General features: G+C 60.0%; 1 protein-coding gene across 4 annotated transcripts in view; it reads right to left on the reverse strand.

The window, feature by feature from the left end:
* JARID2 (jumonji and AT-rich interaction domain containing 2) overlaps positions 1-14158 on the reverse strand; it is a 242420-nt gene that overhangs the window by 5122 nt on the left and 223140 nt on the right. For 3 of the 4 annotated variants that reach the window (XR_010835163.1, XM_067006734.1, XM_059076488.2), the window contains exons 8-16: positions 13248-13750; positions 10909-11001; positions 8180-8298; positions 8031-8101; positions 7251-7365; positions 4971-5076; positions 3930-4112; positions 3405-3535; positions 2625-2808 (exon numbers count right to left, since the gene is read on the reverse strand). Coding sequence is in view for 3 of the 4 variants with exons in the window: in XM_067006734.1 (XP_066862835.1) it covers positions 2625-2808; positions 3405-3535; positions 3930-4112; positions 4971-5076; positions 7251-7365; positions 8031-8101; positions 8180-8298; positions 10909-11001; positions 13248-13750 (1505 nt within the window). In the remaining variant the exon portion in view is untranslated. Of the gene's footprint in view, positions 1-2624; positions 2886-3404; positions 3536-3929; positions 4113-4970; positions 5077-7250; positions 7366-8030; positions 8102-8179; positions 8299-10908; positions 11002-13247; positions 13751-14158 lie in introns of those variants that run through there. The other variant, XM_067006735.1, reaches the window with a different exon arrangement.

Raw genomic sequence — 14158 nt, forward strand, 5'->3', positions numbered from 1 at the left:
CAAAAGGTGCCAGAATGGCCACACCCTGGACACTTCTGCGACAACACGTGTTTCTCCTGCTCTTGGGCGGCTCGGTGGGTCCAGGTGGTTTACACCACCTCGGGAGGCAGCACCTCTGTCCACACTCCAGCCAGCACAGTTCCTGATCCTCGCCATGCGGGCCTGAATCTCCGGCCTGCAGCTGCCCTGCGCATGCGCCGGCACCAGGGATGGGCCGAGGCCCCGCAGATGCTCAGAGCTGTGTGTGTGCGGTGGGGGGCATCCCTCACCCCAACCCTGACTCCCTGTCCCGGTCTCACTCAGGGTAAACAACGCGAAAATGCTGCCTTGACACACCAGATGCAAAACCGTCACAGGTCTTTTCATATGGATTCAAGGGAGAGACCTCGGTTTCTTATCTTCATTGTTTCTAAGCAAAGACAAGAAAACAAGCTGGGGACTTTCCTGGTGGCGCAGTGGTTGGGAATCTGCCTGCCGATGCAGGGGACACGAGTTCGAGCCCTTGTCTGGGAAGATCCCACATGCCGCGAAGCATCTAAGCCCGTGCGCCACGACTACTGAGCCCGCACGCCTAGAGCCCGTGCTCTGCAACGAGAGAAGCCACCGCAATGAGAAGCCCGCGCAACGCAAGGAAGAGTAGGCCCCGCTCGCCGCGACTGGAGAAAGCCCGCTTGCAGCAACAGAGACCCAATGCAGACAAAAATAAATAAATAAAAACTACATAAATTTATAAACAAAGAAACGGGAAAAAAACAAGCTGTAGGAATCAGGAAATGACACTTATTGGCACAAACACATCACCCGGGGCCGAGGACAGGAAGAGACATAAATACGAAACAGTGAACAAAAACATATAAACCCCTTAGTACCTAAGCAATGGAAAGCTTATATAAATAGAAGCTCAATTTTTACCTATGTATTCAGGATATGTGCTTTTAAAAATAACATTCTGGCTAAGAAATCCTGGTGACAACTCTGAAGGTACAGCTTTTGGAGGGACAGCCTGAAAATGAGCCCACACCCTGCCCGTTTGGGGAGCCCACAGGAAGGGACCAGGGCCACATGAGGTCACAACAGCACCCAGGCTCGTGGGAAATACACGATGATTGTTTCCCACGAGAATAACTCCATTCTAACGCAAGAGGAACGAACACAGAACTATGCGGCTTTTATGAGCGACGTTCACAAAACATTTTTAAGATCTGGGGAAATTCTTATGACTTGTTTGTTTTAAAGACAGCACGGTTCTTGATTGTATCCTTTAAAAAGCCTCTGGGAAAAGAAAGCTAGATCGAAGAAAATATGTAAAGTGGGATGCGTGGTTGTTATGGACTGAATTATTACCCCCCTCCCCAAATTCAGACATTTAAGTCCTAACCCTCAGTAACTCCGGAGGTGGCTTATTTGGAGAGAGAGCCCTCAAAGACATAATCAGGGAAACTGAGGTGCTAAAGGTGGATTCTAGTCCAATATGACTTATGTCCTTTTAACAACAAGAGATTAACACACAGAAGCACACAGAGGAAAGGCCCTGTGAGTCCGCAGGGCAAAGCGACCGTCTATGATCCAAGCAGAGGCCTCAGAGGAAGCCAAGCCTGGTGACACCTTGACCTTGGACTTCCACCCTCTAGAACTATGCAAAAAGGGACTTCTGTTGCTCAAGGCAGCAGTCGGTAGTGCTCCGATACGGCACCCCTTGCCAACTGTTACAGTATTCCTTCCATTATTTCTCCCTGCTCTGACGTCTCACGTGTGACAAAGGGCATCTGGTTCAGCGGGAGTGGCCACGTAGACCCTCTTCTCTGCAGGGCGGCCGGAGGGGCGCCGGGGACGCAGGGCGAGCGGGTGAGACAGCCTCACAGTCACGAGGCCAGGAGGCCCATAGTCAGACCTGGGACGCGCTTGCCGCTCTGCACCTTGGTGGCCACGTGGGGCTGGCGGGGACACACGAGTGGGACATCGCGCCGGGTGTGAGGCAGGCACTTACTACCTAGGCTTCTCTCTCTCTCGGGAGGGGGATTCTGCACAGGCAGGGAAGAGGGCAATGGCACCAGCTGAGGCCACAGCAGCGGGGGGCGTTCCTGCATCTATAGAGACCTGTGTCAGGGCAGCTGCCCACAGCAGGCGAGAGGTGGGTCTGCACCGTCCAGCTGGCCATCCAGCAAGGCTTGTGGATGGGGGGGGGGGGAGGGGTGTCGGGGGGGTCGGTCCCCTCTGGCCTGGGACGGGGTCGGCATAGGGATGCTAAGCACATAACACAGCCCCAGGCTGGGCTGGATCAGCCCCTCAAGGAGGCTGCAGGAGCAACCACGAAGGAAGGCAGACGGGCTGGACTGCGGCAGCTCAGGGGGGCTGCCTTCCAGCCAGGACCAGACCCAGGGAGGCTGGAGATAGGAGGTGCTGCTTTAACCAGACAGATTTCAGAGTCCACGGGGCAACAAGATCAGCCACATGGCTGAAGAGAGGCTAAGAGAGATGAAAGAGATGGCGCGGGGGGTGGGGGTGGGGGGGCAGCCACGTCTCCGCGGGGCAGCTGTTTGAGGGAGGATGGGCAGGGGACAGAGAAAGGCCGAGCTGGGGGTCAGGGAGACGGAGCAGCAGCCCCGAGGGAGGCGTGGGCTCACCATGGACAGGTAGCACAGGTGCTGACAGATCTGACACCTCCTCTCCGAGGTCTCCAGCTGCAGCCACTTCCGAGGCTTTTTCTTCCCGTCGGGCGCGGCACTGCTGCCCTCGTGGCTGCCGTAGCGGGCGGAGGAGTGGAGGCCGGCCTCGAACAGCTGCCGCCGCTGCCGCAGCTCCGTGTCCCTGTCCAGACACACGAGGCTCAGGGCGCCGAGCGGCTGGGCCGCGGGACCTCGGGGCCCAGCTTCCCCACCTGGAGCCTGTGTCCAAAGTCGAAGGGTCAGACCACCCCCAAGGGCTCTCGGATGGCCGGACCCCGCCTGCGGCGAACCCAGGGCGAAGCACCCAGTGCCAGCCAGGGTGCCCCCGTGGCCCGGGCCAAGGACGGATGTGACAAACTATCTGCCGACGTCGGAGTCAGAGGGTCAACAAGCGCGTGGAGATCGTGTGCTGTCCAGCAGCTCCGCTGAGCCTCTGCAGGTCACATGGGAAGCCAGGCAAACGGTCACTTCAGTTCCTGCCCCGTCTGCTCCTTCCCAGGGCCCTTCCTCGCTGGCAAGGGGCACCCAGGACCCGTGAGGCCAGGGGCTCAGGAGCCACCTCCTGTCCGTTTCCACAAAGAGGGTGCACCTCCTGCAGCATCGGCACCCCGAAGTCTTCGCCCGCTGGCCAAGCCCCAGGCGGGCCCTACAGCTCCGAGCTGGTGGCCGGCGGTTTCCCACAGAGGACGGGCCGCACCCCCATCCCGCCCAGCCTGGGCCCCGGGGGTCCTGTGTTACCTGAGCTCATCCAGAAGGGCTGAGATGGTACTGAGAGTGGGACCGTTTTCCTTTTTCGCTTCCGCTTGTGCGATCTGGTAGAGTAACTTCTCCATGGAGAACGGCTTAGCTATGCGGCGACGCTTCATCTCCTGCAAGGGGCAGTCACGTCCCTTTAGGGCAGATTTTCAATGCTAGGCAGCTGTCAAAGGCTTTCTTTACTGGGGAGGGGTCGCTATCTGAACTTTCAAATGTTGAATTCCATCCGGATTCAAAGCAATTGAAAACTGTACGACAATCGTGTCTCCCTGGAGAAAGACACCAGACACCAGGTACTCGTGGCTTCGCCAGCCGAGGACAGTGTTTGCCTTAAACACCCTCAGTACTGACCTCCCAGTACCGCAGTGGGTCAGTAACAGAGCTCGACGACTTTCATGATACAGTTAACCCGTAACAGCTCTCCCTCCCTAAGACTCACGTTGGAGTTAGACATCATCTACGCACAGAATCACGCACAGGAACGCGTGCCAAGGGCCGCCTGCCTACCTTGGCCGTCTCGAAGCCCATACTCGTCCACTGGGTGGTGGCGAAGTGCACGGTCTCAGAGACGCTGTAGCCGCAACACACTTTGGACACAAAGGATCCCGGGAAGCAGACGACGAACTGGCCGCTCTGCTGCACGGTCCTGTGCACCTTGATCCCCTCCCTGCACAGCACCTCCGGGGAGATCTGTGGAGACGAGGGCTGAGCCGCACACCCACCAAGGGCTGCCCTCCTGGGTGCCTCCCTCCCACCGTCCAGAGCTCTTTCCGCAACAGCCTGGCAGCACACCTGCCCTCCAGACCTGCTCCCGACACAGATTATATTTCGTATGAAAGACGTTTTGTTTCTCCTTTAGAAAATAGAGACGTAACTCCTAAACAAGGGAGGAGGAAGTTCTAAACTGATACAGGCCCAAGAGTGACGACGATTCAGGCAGAGGCGTGGCCGCCGTGAGCGCCCCGTGTCCCCACGGGTCCTGACCGGGATCCGTGTGCACAGCATGGGGGCCGCTGCTCACCTTCTCCGAGCCAAACCCAGAGTGAGGCGGGCCCAGGAGCGAAAGGAGACCCAGGCGGGGTCAGGGGAGGCCAGAAAAGCCTTGAGCTCAGGTTGTCAGAACACAGTTCTAGACTAAAGAGGTTCCCGGCAGCTCAGCAGGCTCACGAGTGTCTGAAAATAGGGTCAGCAGCCGCTGTGCTCATCCCTGAGTGATCCTGACCAGAGGCCCAGTGGCCCAGTCACCCAGCCCAGCCCAGTCGCCATGTACAGAAACAAAACAAAACAAAACCACCGGGCCCGGACACAGAGTCAAAGGTCCCCACGTGCAAGAGCCCCGTGTCCTGGGCCATCAATCAGAGGAACGCACTTTAGTTTGGTTCTCTTAAGAGAGGACATTTTGCCTGTGCCGGATCCCTGGAGGATTTATGTTTCATCGTCCTCTTTACCTTTGAGGGGCAGGTCCACAAAGAGGGTGCGCTAATAAAACAAGCGCGTCGGCCGCGCCACCCGACGCGCCCCGGTCCCCACCAGCGCCCGGGCCCGTACCATGACGTTGCTCTCGAGCATCTGCAGGCCGGGGGTGCCGTTGGCTTGCAGCAGGGTGTGCACCACGTCCTCGAGCTTGCTCTCCTCCTCAGCAGGAATGCAATACCTGCGTGGTTCGGAATCAGGCCAGAAGGAGTTGACAAGGACCCTCTGCCCGGGAGCCCATCCTCCATGCTCCCTCAGACGAGCACACAGCAGCCTGCAAACTGGCCTTGGGTGCAGGGGGTGAGGGCAACAAACTGCGGCCACCCCGGCAGACAAACGTGCTCATCTTTTATATGCAGATCTGACCTATGCGTGAGCCAAAAAGCCTTCAAACCAAAAGCAGATGTTTAAAAGCCCCTAGAAGTCAGATCCAGACACAGCCGCACACTCAAAAGCCTCTCGTGAGCCTCCCAAGCTGCGACTTATCTCTGGGCTGGCACCTGACACTTTTCTGCAGCAGACAGAGGACGCTGCAGGACTAGGATTCGCTGTGGAATACACAAGAGACACGCAGCACAGGACAGCCAACACCACAAGGGCCTGCATCAGGGGGAGGGAGCGGCCGGCCGCTGGGGCTCAGGCAACACGGACCCCGCTGGCTGCGGCCAAGGAGCCCGGGGAAGATGGTGGGAGAAAACACGGCCCAAACTCAACCAGGAGAACCTGGACCCTCAGTGCGGTCCCAGGGAGCAGGGGAATGGGAATGGCCACTTGTGCCCCAGGAGGACCCACGGCAGGAACACACCTGCCACCTACAACTCCCGAGAGCCTGGGGGCAGTGGTCAGCGCACAAGGCAGGCACGTGCAGCCTCCCCAAGGCCCTCCTCTGGGACCTCCCAACCCCCAGTCCGCAGGCTGCAGTGGGACGTCTGACCCCCGGAGCCGTGCGACGGGGCTTCAGGCTGCCCAGGCCTGGTGGGCGGGGCCCCTGTGAGGAATCCCTGGAGGTGAGCGATCAAGTTCCTGACCTCCGCTGCCGAGCGAGAGGATGCACTCGCCACATCCAAGGCTCTTTTCTTTTAAGTGCTTGTGATTTCAATGCCAACATATTCTGTTACGGACTTGTGATTTAAACCCAGGATTTCTAACCTCAATCACATGTTTTAAGAAAAACCACACACCACGAAGTCCTCTGATCCTATCCGGCTGCCTCTCTGCTCCCCAGCAGTGAGGTTCCAGGGAACCACAGAACCTAGGGTTTCCCTGCCTCTCGCTCAACGGCCAAGCAGAACGACGGCCTCCGGGGCCACGACCTTTCACCCCATCACCCTGCGGGGCGTGGGCCACGTCACTCCACTTTCCGACGAGGCCCCAGGGTTCGGTGGGGCCGGTCACAGGCCTGCGTGGGACCCCGTGACTCTCCGGCCGGCGCTGCCCGGCAGCGTCTCCGTGGGGAACGGCGCCGAGGGCTCGGGGGCTCCTGGACGAGGGCCCGCACATCCCCAGGGTCCACGCAGCCGGCCGCCCTGCGCGGGACCGTCCGGCTGTCCACCCTCAGCTCTGCCCAAGACCCCGGCCCCGCCGCAGAAGATCAACCACAGGGCCTGCCCGCCTCGACGCCGAGCGCCACTCGCCCCGACACAGCCGGAAGGCAGGGCGAGTCGTGATGGCCAGACTGCTGCCTACACTGGCTCCTTGGAGGGAGAGGGTTACTTCTAAGACTTTGTTTGTTTAAGTAAACGATGCTGGTCACCCCATTAGGACAATACACGCAGTTAGTGCGGGATGGATGCGGTGCCGGCAGCCCGTCAGACGACAAGACATCTGATTATTTGCAGTGATTTCCCAACTGCCGTCGTAAACAAAGGACCTGAGGAGCCAGTTCGGATCAGGGCTGGTGAGCCTCACAGTCAAGGATCACGCCTGGGAAGCGGGCAGGAGGCTTCCTGGGAAACAGACGAACTCGTGCATCTCCCACGGCAGGGACTCCACTTCCAGTAAGACCTACTCTCTCTGCAGTCGGTGCACGGGGCACCACTCCCGGCCGGCTTTCGGCTGTTCTCTTACTGTTTCTGACCCTGCTATGAAACGAACTCCCGGAAATCAACCACCACCAGGGGAAAACCTCACAGAAGAAAACCCCCGTATTCGCAGGCAACTGAGAACAGATGCTCATCTGTTCTTGAGCATCACCTGAGCAAATTAAAATATCCTCCACCAGCTCGACTTCCGACACAGCTCCCCGGGCTGATATGACAGGAAACACGGGGCAAACTCGCCCAGTCAGTCCTGCAAGGCTGCCGGCCATGAGCGAGTGCGAGGTGGCGTCAGGAGGCCCGGGGCCGGCGTACTCACCAAATGCAGTCAGCACCAGTGTGTAAGTAGTCAATGTAGGGAAGGTGGTTTTGGTCTCGAGACCAGCATGAGGTAGAAAAGACCATGCCAATATTTAGCCAGGGAATTGTCACTCCTGGAACAAAGGGGACAGGGCAGGGTGAAGACCAGTGTCTCCGGGTGACAGCAAGAGAAACTGCACCTTCTCCCCAAACAAGAAAAAGCAGGAAACGGGATTCAAAACCAGACAAAACCCAGTGAGAAGAAGGGACTTGCTCTTTCCTGCTTCTTACACAGAAACCAAGATCGCGTGACACTGTCACAAAACACTAGCGGAAGAGCATCTGAACTAGTGACTTAAGGCAGAGGCAGGATGCCCAAGGAACACGACCACGACTGTCGTCGACTGGCCACCGGCCAGGAAGCGGGGCCTCTTTGTTCGGGGTGACCCCTCCCCCCAGCGTGGGGTCACCCACGCTGGTGACCTCCTCCAGGGGCCCCTTCTTCCCACAACACCCAGGACGACTGGCTTCCCTCCTGGCTGTGAGGCAGTAGCCCCCAGAGTCGGAACGTTAGCTCGCAGATTGGCCAAGGCGGAAAGCTGGCCACCACGCATCTGCCCAGCTTCTAGATCTGCGATGTGGCTCGCCTTTCCGCGTTTTTACCGACTCCGGTCACGATGCTGACCCCCCTCTCTTCTCTAACAATCCCAGTTCTCTCTACGTGCCGAGCGCCGCAGCCCCCTCCCCTGCAGCTCTCGAGGGCGCGAGCTGGGTCCACAGCCACCCGAGGCAGGCTTACCAGGCACAGCACCAAGGTGACGCAGGATGGAGCCTGTGTTATTGGGGAGGACGGTGAGGTTCCATCCGTGTCTGCAGAGGAAAGCACAGGGGCGTCACGGACGGGCACCGTCCAGTCCCCAGGACACGGGCAGGAGCGTCCGACGTTACCTTGAAAACGGTTCTGATTTTCCCACCGGGAAGCCGCTGCCGTGGGTGTTGGTGTCCACCTTGCCGCAGTGCACGGCCACGTGGCAGTCCTTCTCCTCCACGAGCCTCCAGTACTCTTGCTGCGGGGAGAGGGAGGGCCGTCAGCAGCCCGTTGCTGCCCGCGGCCGCAGGGCCCAGCTCAACTCAACGACGCGAGACAAAGGGACCATCTTCGTCCAGAGCGACGGCCACCAGGGAGCAGGGGGGCAGGACTGCAGACAGACGACTGCACACCCACAGTCAGGCAGCCACGCCCCAAGTGGACAAATGGATAAACACAGACACAACGTCCGCGGAATACGACTCGGCCTCAAAAAGGAGGGCAACTCTGACACCCGCGGCAACACGGATGACCTGGAGGACTTCACGCTGGAGTGCGATAAGCGGCCTCAGAAGGACAAACGCCGCGATTCCACTGCCCGAGGCGCTCAGGACAGTCAGAGTCAGAGAGAAGGAAGAGCCGCGGTGTCGCGGGCTGCGCGGAGGACGGGGGCTCAGTGTTTAGCGGGAACCGACTTTCCGTTTGGGAAGAAGGAAAAGTTCTGGAGATGGATGGTGTCACGGTCACACAACGTGAATGGACTTCAGGGCCGCTGAGCTGCACTTAAAAATGGCTGGCTAAAATGGTCAACGTTACACATATGTTACCACAATTAAAAGTCATTTATACGAAAGGGAGGGAAAAAGCGGTAACAGCAAAGGGGCTGAAGACGTCCGGCCACCGTCCGTAGGTGTAATGAACACAGCCCCAGGCAGGCATCTCAGCAGACACACGCTGCACACCCGCAACGAGCGAGCGGGCTGCCCGTGAGGGTCGGCCCCCCAGGCTGTGACCCAAGCCAGCGACACAGATGGGGGAGGGGTGGGCATGACCTAAACAGCGGCAGGGCGAGAGGGGGTCGGCATGCACTTTGCTGACAGGTGAGAGGGGTTCAGTTTCCCCCCTCACTGTGTCTTCACTCATCATTCCAGAAGCACAGGCATCACCCGCCCCTGCTTTCTGGAACCCCACTTAAAGGAGGAAGCCTCACCGACGAGCCCCCGGTGTCAGCCACCACCTTGCCATGCGGCTCCTGCAATGAGACCAGCCTGGGGTCGGCCAGATGCCCCCCCCACCCCCGGTCAAGAAGGAAGTCGACAGCATTAAATGCCCAGGTTCCTCAAACAGATGTCCTCGCAGGCAGGGTATGACGGGGCCGCAGTCTGTCTGAGGGGACGGGTTCGGGCCAGTCCTGCCTAGACTCACACCCACCTCTGCTGGGTGAACAAAGGGGGGGGGGGGGGGGCCCCGTCCGCCACGGGGCCCACCTGGGCTGGTGACACCCGCCAAGGAGAGGGCCCAGCCTCTTTGCAGGGTCTAGGAGTCAGCCAGACTTAAAGTGTGCAGTTTAGCAAATCTTCCTTTGTGTTTAGATATTATACAACTATTAAAACAAAACCTGGGCTTGCAGAGAGAATTAATTCCCGAGTAGGAAGCGACAGACAGCGGCAGCCCTAACCTTCGGGGACTCCCGACAAGGACCTGTGCTGTAAAGCAAAGGTCTCTTTTTCCAGCTCCGGCGCTCAGTCCCCGAGTCGCATTCCTTTCCCCTGACATTTCTCTCACAAATGGCACGGGCACTCCAGAAGCGACTGTGACGGCCACGTGTCCCAGAATCAGGGCCCCACTGGCATCGCGGTAGATGGAACATGGCTTTGGCAGGGCCAAGGTCAGGCCACTGTGTGGTGCTCACAGATACCGTCCAGGGTACAGACCCGGGGCCTAAAAGGGATGACGGTGATGCCAAAATCAAACACGGAATTCACCAACCTGGGAAACCAGGCCTGAGCGCCAGGGCGGGACCTCCTGGGCTTCTGACGGCTACCATGGCGGGAGGGGGGGGTTAGGGGGGGTGTCCCCACGCGGCACAGATGCAGGGGACCAGGCGTCCTGGTGGCCCAGACTGTCCTGAAAGGCCCACTCCCGGAAAACCCGATCAAATCAGGGCCCGGGCGCCCTACTGGTCAGCACGGTTTTACCGAGAGGAAGAAGCACATATCTTCAAAGAAAAAGACATGCTCTGAGACCAGCTGTTCACCAAAAGCCAGGCTGCGGTCTGCATCACCACGTGCTCCGCCAGCAGCTGCCCTGAACCAGCGAGAGAAGTCGGGCCTCTCCCTGGACAGGCCCACCTACGTCAGCATCCGGGCGCCCCTGGCCACGCCTCACGCCAAACTCCTGCTCTCTGGCCTGGGCGCAGACACGCTTGCACCTCTCCAACCTCACGCAACTCAGAAGCACAAAAAAGGCAACGTGCCAACCCCATTAAATGAAAAACAGGAGAGCAAAAAGCACAACTGGTTTCAAGGGATTCCAAACATTCTCTTGCATAACAGGCACCCGCAGGACAGGGTGAGAAGGGCTAAGAGGCGGCCAGCTGGGCGGGGCCCGCCCGGGGCTCTCCCAGGGCCGCAGCCTCGGCTCCAGGGGAGTCAGGGCGAAGCCTGGGAGGCTCACTCTCTCCATTACACCTTCGCTAACCCAGCACACGTTGGAATCGACCCAAGTTGAAACTTCTGGCCGCCCCCAGCACCCAGACGATGGGCTGAGCACTCACGACACCCCCGCCGCCCGCCCACCCCCAGGAGGCCCGGGGGCTCCACCCCTGGCTCCGAGCTGAGCAGGGACCAGGACCGCCCAGCTCACGCACCTCGATTTCAGCTGGTGCGGGCTCCTTGCTGAAGCACATGTTCATGATATTTCTTGCTGTTCGGTAAAAAGTCGTTAAGGAAACAGACCTCCCCTGAAAAGAAAACAAAAACAAGAGTCAAGCGTAAGAAACAAAGCAGAGCCAGGACCCCAGAGCAGGCCACCTCGTCACGGGCCCCTGGCCACATCCTGAGTTGACAGAAGCAGAGGCTGTGGAGAAACACTCGCGGAGAAAGACCCTCGGTGCCAAAAAAGGAGGTGGAGGACCCCTGGCCATCCAGCGCCAGGCCAGACCCCCCCGCCAGCCAGCAGAACGGGTCCCACAGGAGCCCCGGGGGCGCTGCAGGGTGCCCCGCTTAAAAGCTGCTTTCACTTCCTGGAGCCACGAGCGCAACGTGGCAAGGGCAGGAGAAAGGCTGTGGCCAGAGGGAAACCAACAGCATCAAGACGGACACTGGCTGCACCTCGGGACCGGGCACCCCGGGAAAGAAACTTGGGTGACACCTACACCACCCCCCGAGGGTCCTCACGTGAGAACCAGCCAGATGAGCAGCCTGGCCTCGTAGACGTGCAGGGGACAGAGGGGTCCGGCCCTTTTCTCGCCACAGACCCCCTCCTGTCCCCCACGCCCCACTGGGACAGCACGCAGGCTCCTCAGATTATCGAATGTCCCCTCCCCACCCCTGCACGCCACCCCTTCCTGGGAATGTTAACAAGGACAAGCTCCCTGGGATGACACATGGCATCACAGATATGCTTTGTTCTAAAGGCAAGCCCTCCACTCCTCCCTGACCAGGCATGCTCACCCCCTGACTGTGGAAGTACTTGCTGAGCACCTACTGTGTACAGGCCTAGTTCTAAGGGCTGCAGATAGAGCAGTGCTCAAAACAGACAACGTCCCTGGCCTCGTGGCGGTCTGGGGACACAAAACAGCCGGGAGGTGGCACTAAGTGCAATGAACCAGAAGCAGAGGGGCAGGGCTGCAAGGCAGGTGGTCAGGGAGGGTCTCCCTAATGAGGCGATGCTGGAACGTCCCCGTGAACAGAGCTGCAGGTCTAGGAAGGGGGCAGACCCTTCTTGCCTTTGGAAGGACAGCCAAAGCACTCAGCTCGCAGACCCTGCCCTTTGCTTTTGCTCTTCAGCTTTGTAAGCAGGGTTCTAACTAAAAGAGAAACTGCTGTATAAATCCAAACTTCTCCTGGCGTGCCATTCATTACAAGGTAAAATCCTGACTGCTAGGAGGAACCTGATTTTGTGTCAACTAAAGCAAGGTGCCTGTAATTCAAGCCGGTGACACCCAGCACACAAGAGTCGATGCCCCCAGATGCTGAGGGGGCTCAGAACCCGGAGCCTGGCGCTCCCGGCCCCTCGGCGCACAGAGGTGCCATGGAGCACTGTCACGGCCACCAGGCTGCAGCCACAGCTGAGGAGACCCAACCCTGGCTGGGTCCAGTAACAGGAAAAGCTCTAGGCAAGCAGGCATCTCTCTCCAGAAAGGAGGGCAGGACTCAAGCCTAGGAGAGAATGAGAAGCGAGGCAGAAGGTGGCCAGAGGTGGGACCTCGGAGCGGGGACTCAAAGGGAAGAGGCCAAACTCAGGGCAGAACCACAGATGCCCGACGCGTCCCCGTCCCCAGAACACGGACAGGCTCGTGCAGTGGGGGTGTGACCGCCAAGGCCTCCACGGGGCCCCTCCCCCAGAGCCTATGGAGCAGATCAGTGCCGGAGCGGTGCAGGGGCAGCGGCCAGTCTGTGCCCCCACCCAGCCCGGGTCCCCACTGCCCTGCGGACACAGAGCCAGGCCGCCAAGTGGGAAGCCACCAGGACGCCACCGCGCTCCCCGGAGGAGGGAGCCTCCTCGGAATGGCTGGGCGGTTATGGGATGCGGCAGAAGCAGGGAGCCTCCCCTCCCCCTCCCCAGGAGTCCCGCGATGGCGGACAGAAAGGAGCCGGCAGAGCTGAGCTGGAGCTGGGCAGGCCGGGTGGCAGTGGGGGGCGTCCATCGGGAGCTACAGAGGCCCTGGCCCCGACGGGTGGCCACTCCAGCATGAGGGGGCGTGGCTCCCGGGCTGCATCCCCGGCACATGGGCACACATAGGCGCACACAAACCCATTTAATGGAGAGGAAGCCCAAGGCCACGGCGGGCAAGCGACCCCCCTGGCTGGGTGCCCAGTGACCTCGTCCAGACACCCAGCCCCCTGCAGACTGCAGACACCGCTCTTTATGAGGAACGCGGCCAGAGCCGACTGGCAGGGGTCTCGGGAGCCTGACAGAGCCGAGCCCCCGGCCCCTGCACGTGCACCTGAGGCCTCACGCCCAGGCCCCGCACGGGGGCCCTACCTTATATATACACTTGTGGAAGTCGCTGAGGATGCCTCTGTCCTCCTCCTCCTCCTTCACCACCTCCTTTTCCTGAGCAAAGAGTCGCCGCCGCCCCGTCTTGAGCTGTGCGGGGCCCACCTCCTTCAGCTTGCTGCGGAAGCCGTTCCTGTGGGCCACGCCGTTGATGAGCCCGTTCTTGGGCTCGAAGCGGGGCAGCGGGTGGAAGCGGCTGCAGTCCTGCTCCGTGTGGCCCTCCAGGGGCCCCTTGCGCCTCTCCAGGCTCTCCTTCTCCATCAGCACCTCCTTCTCCAGGCGCCGGTGCTCCTCGGGGGACAGGGAGTCATAGGAGAGCAGATACTGGCAGTAAGCCTCCTGGAGCTTGGCCAGCCGGTCCTGGGCGGTTCTGGGGATACGCAGCATGTCTGCTAGTTTGTTCCATTTCTTGAGGTCAGTCACTTGCTGCATGCCGCCCATCTCGTTAATCAGCCGGAAAAAGCAGGCCAGGTCGAGCTCACAGCCTCCTGGGACAGCGAGGGGAGAAAACACAGGGACAGTCGGTGAACAGGCCCGTGAACAAGACCGCCCTCCGTCACCCAAGAGCCCACGGGTGCCCGGTGCCCACTACATGCCAGAGATGCCGCCAGGCCCCGGGGTCAGAGCAGCAAACAGAACAATCTAGTCTACAGAGAGATGGGGTTTAGACCATCTCGGGCGCTAGGACGATAAACAGAGCAGGACAGGCTGAGGGGCGGCCGTCTTAGGAGGGTGGTTGGGGCAGGGAGCCCCGAGGAGAGGACACTTCGGCAGAGGGCTGAACGGAAGGAGAGATGGCCGAGCAGATCCGTGAGGAGGAAGAGTCCAGCGTCGCCCGGAGCAGGGGCAGGGGGCACCCCTCTCACACCCCAGGAGGCAGGGTGGTGGAACAGGGC

This window comes from Kogia breviceps, chromosome 10 (genome assembly GCF_026419965.1).
Source record: "Kogia breviceps isolate mKogBre1 chromosome 10, mKogBre1 haplotype 1, whole genome shotgun sequence".
Lineage (NCBI taxonomy): Eukaryota > Metazoa > Chordata > Mammalia > Artiodactyla > Physeteridae > Kogia > Kogia breviceps.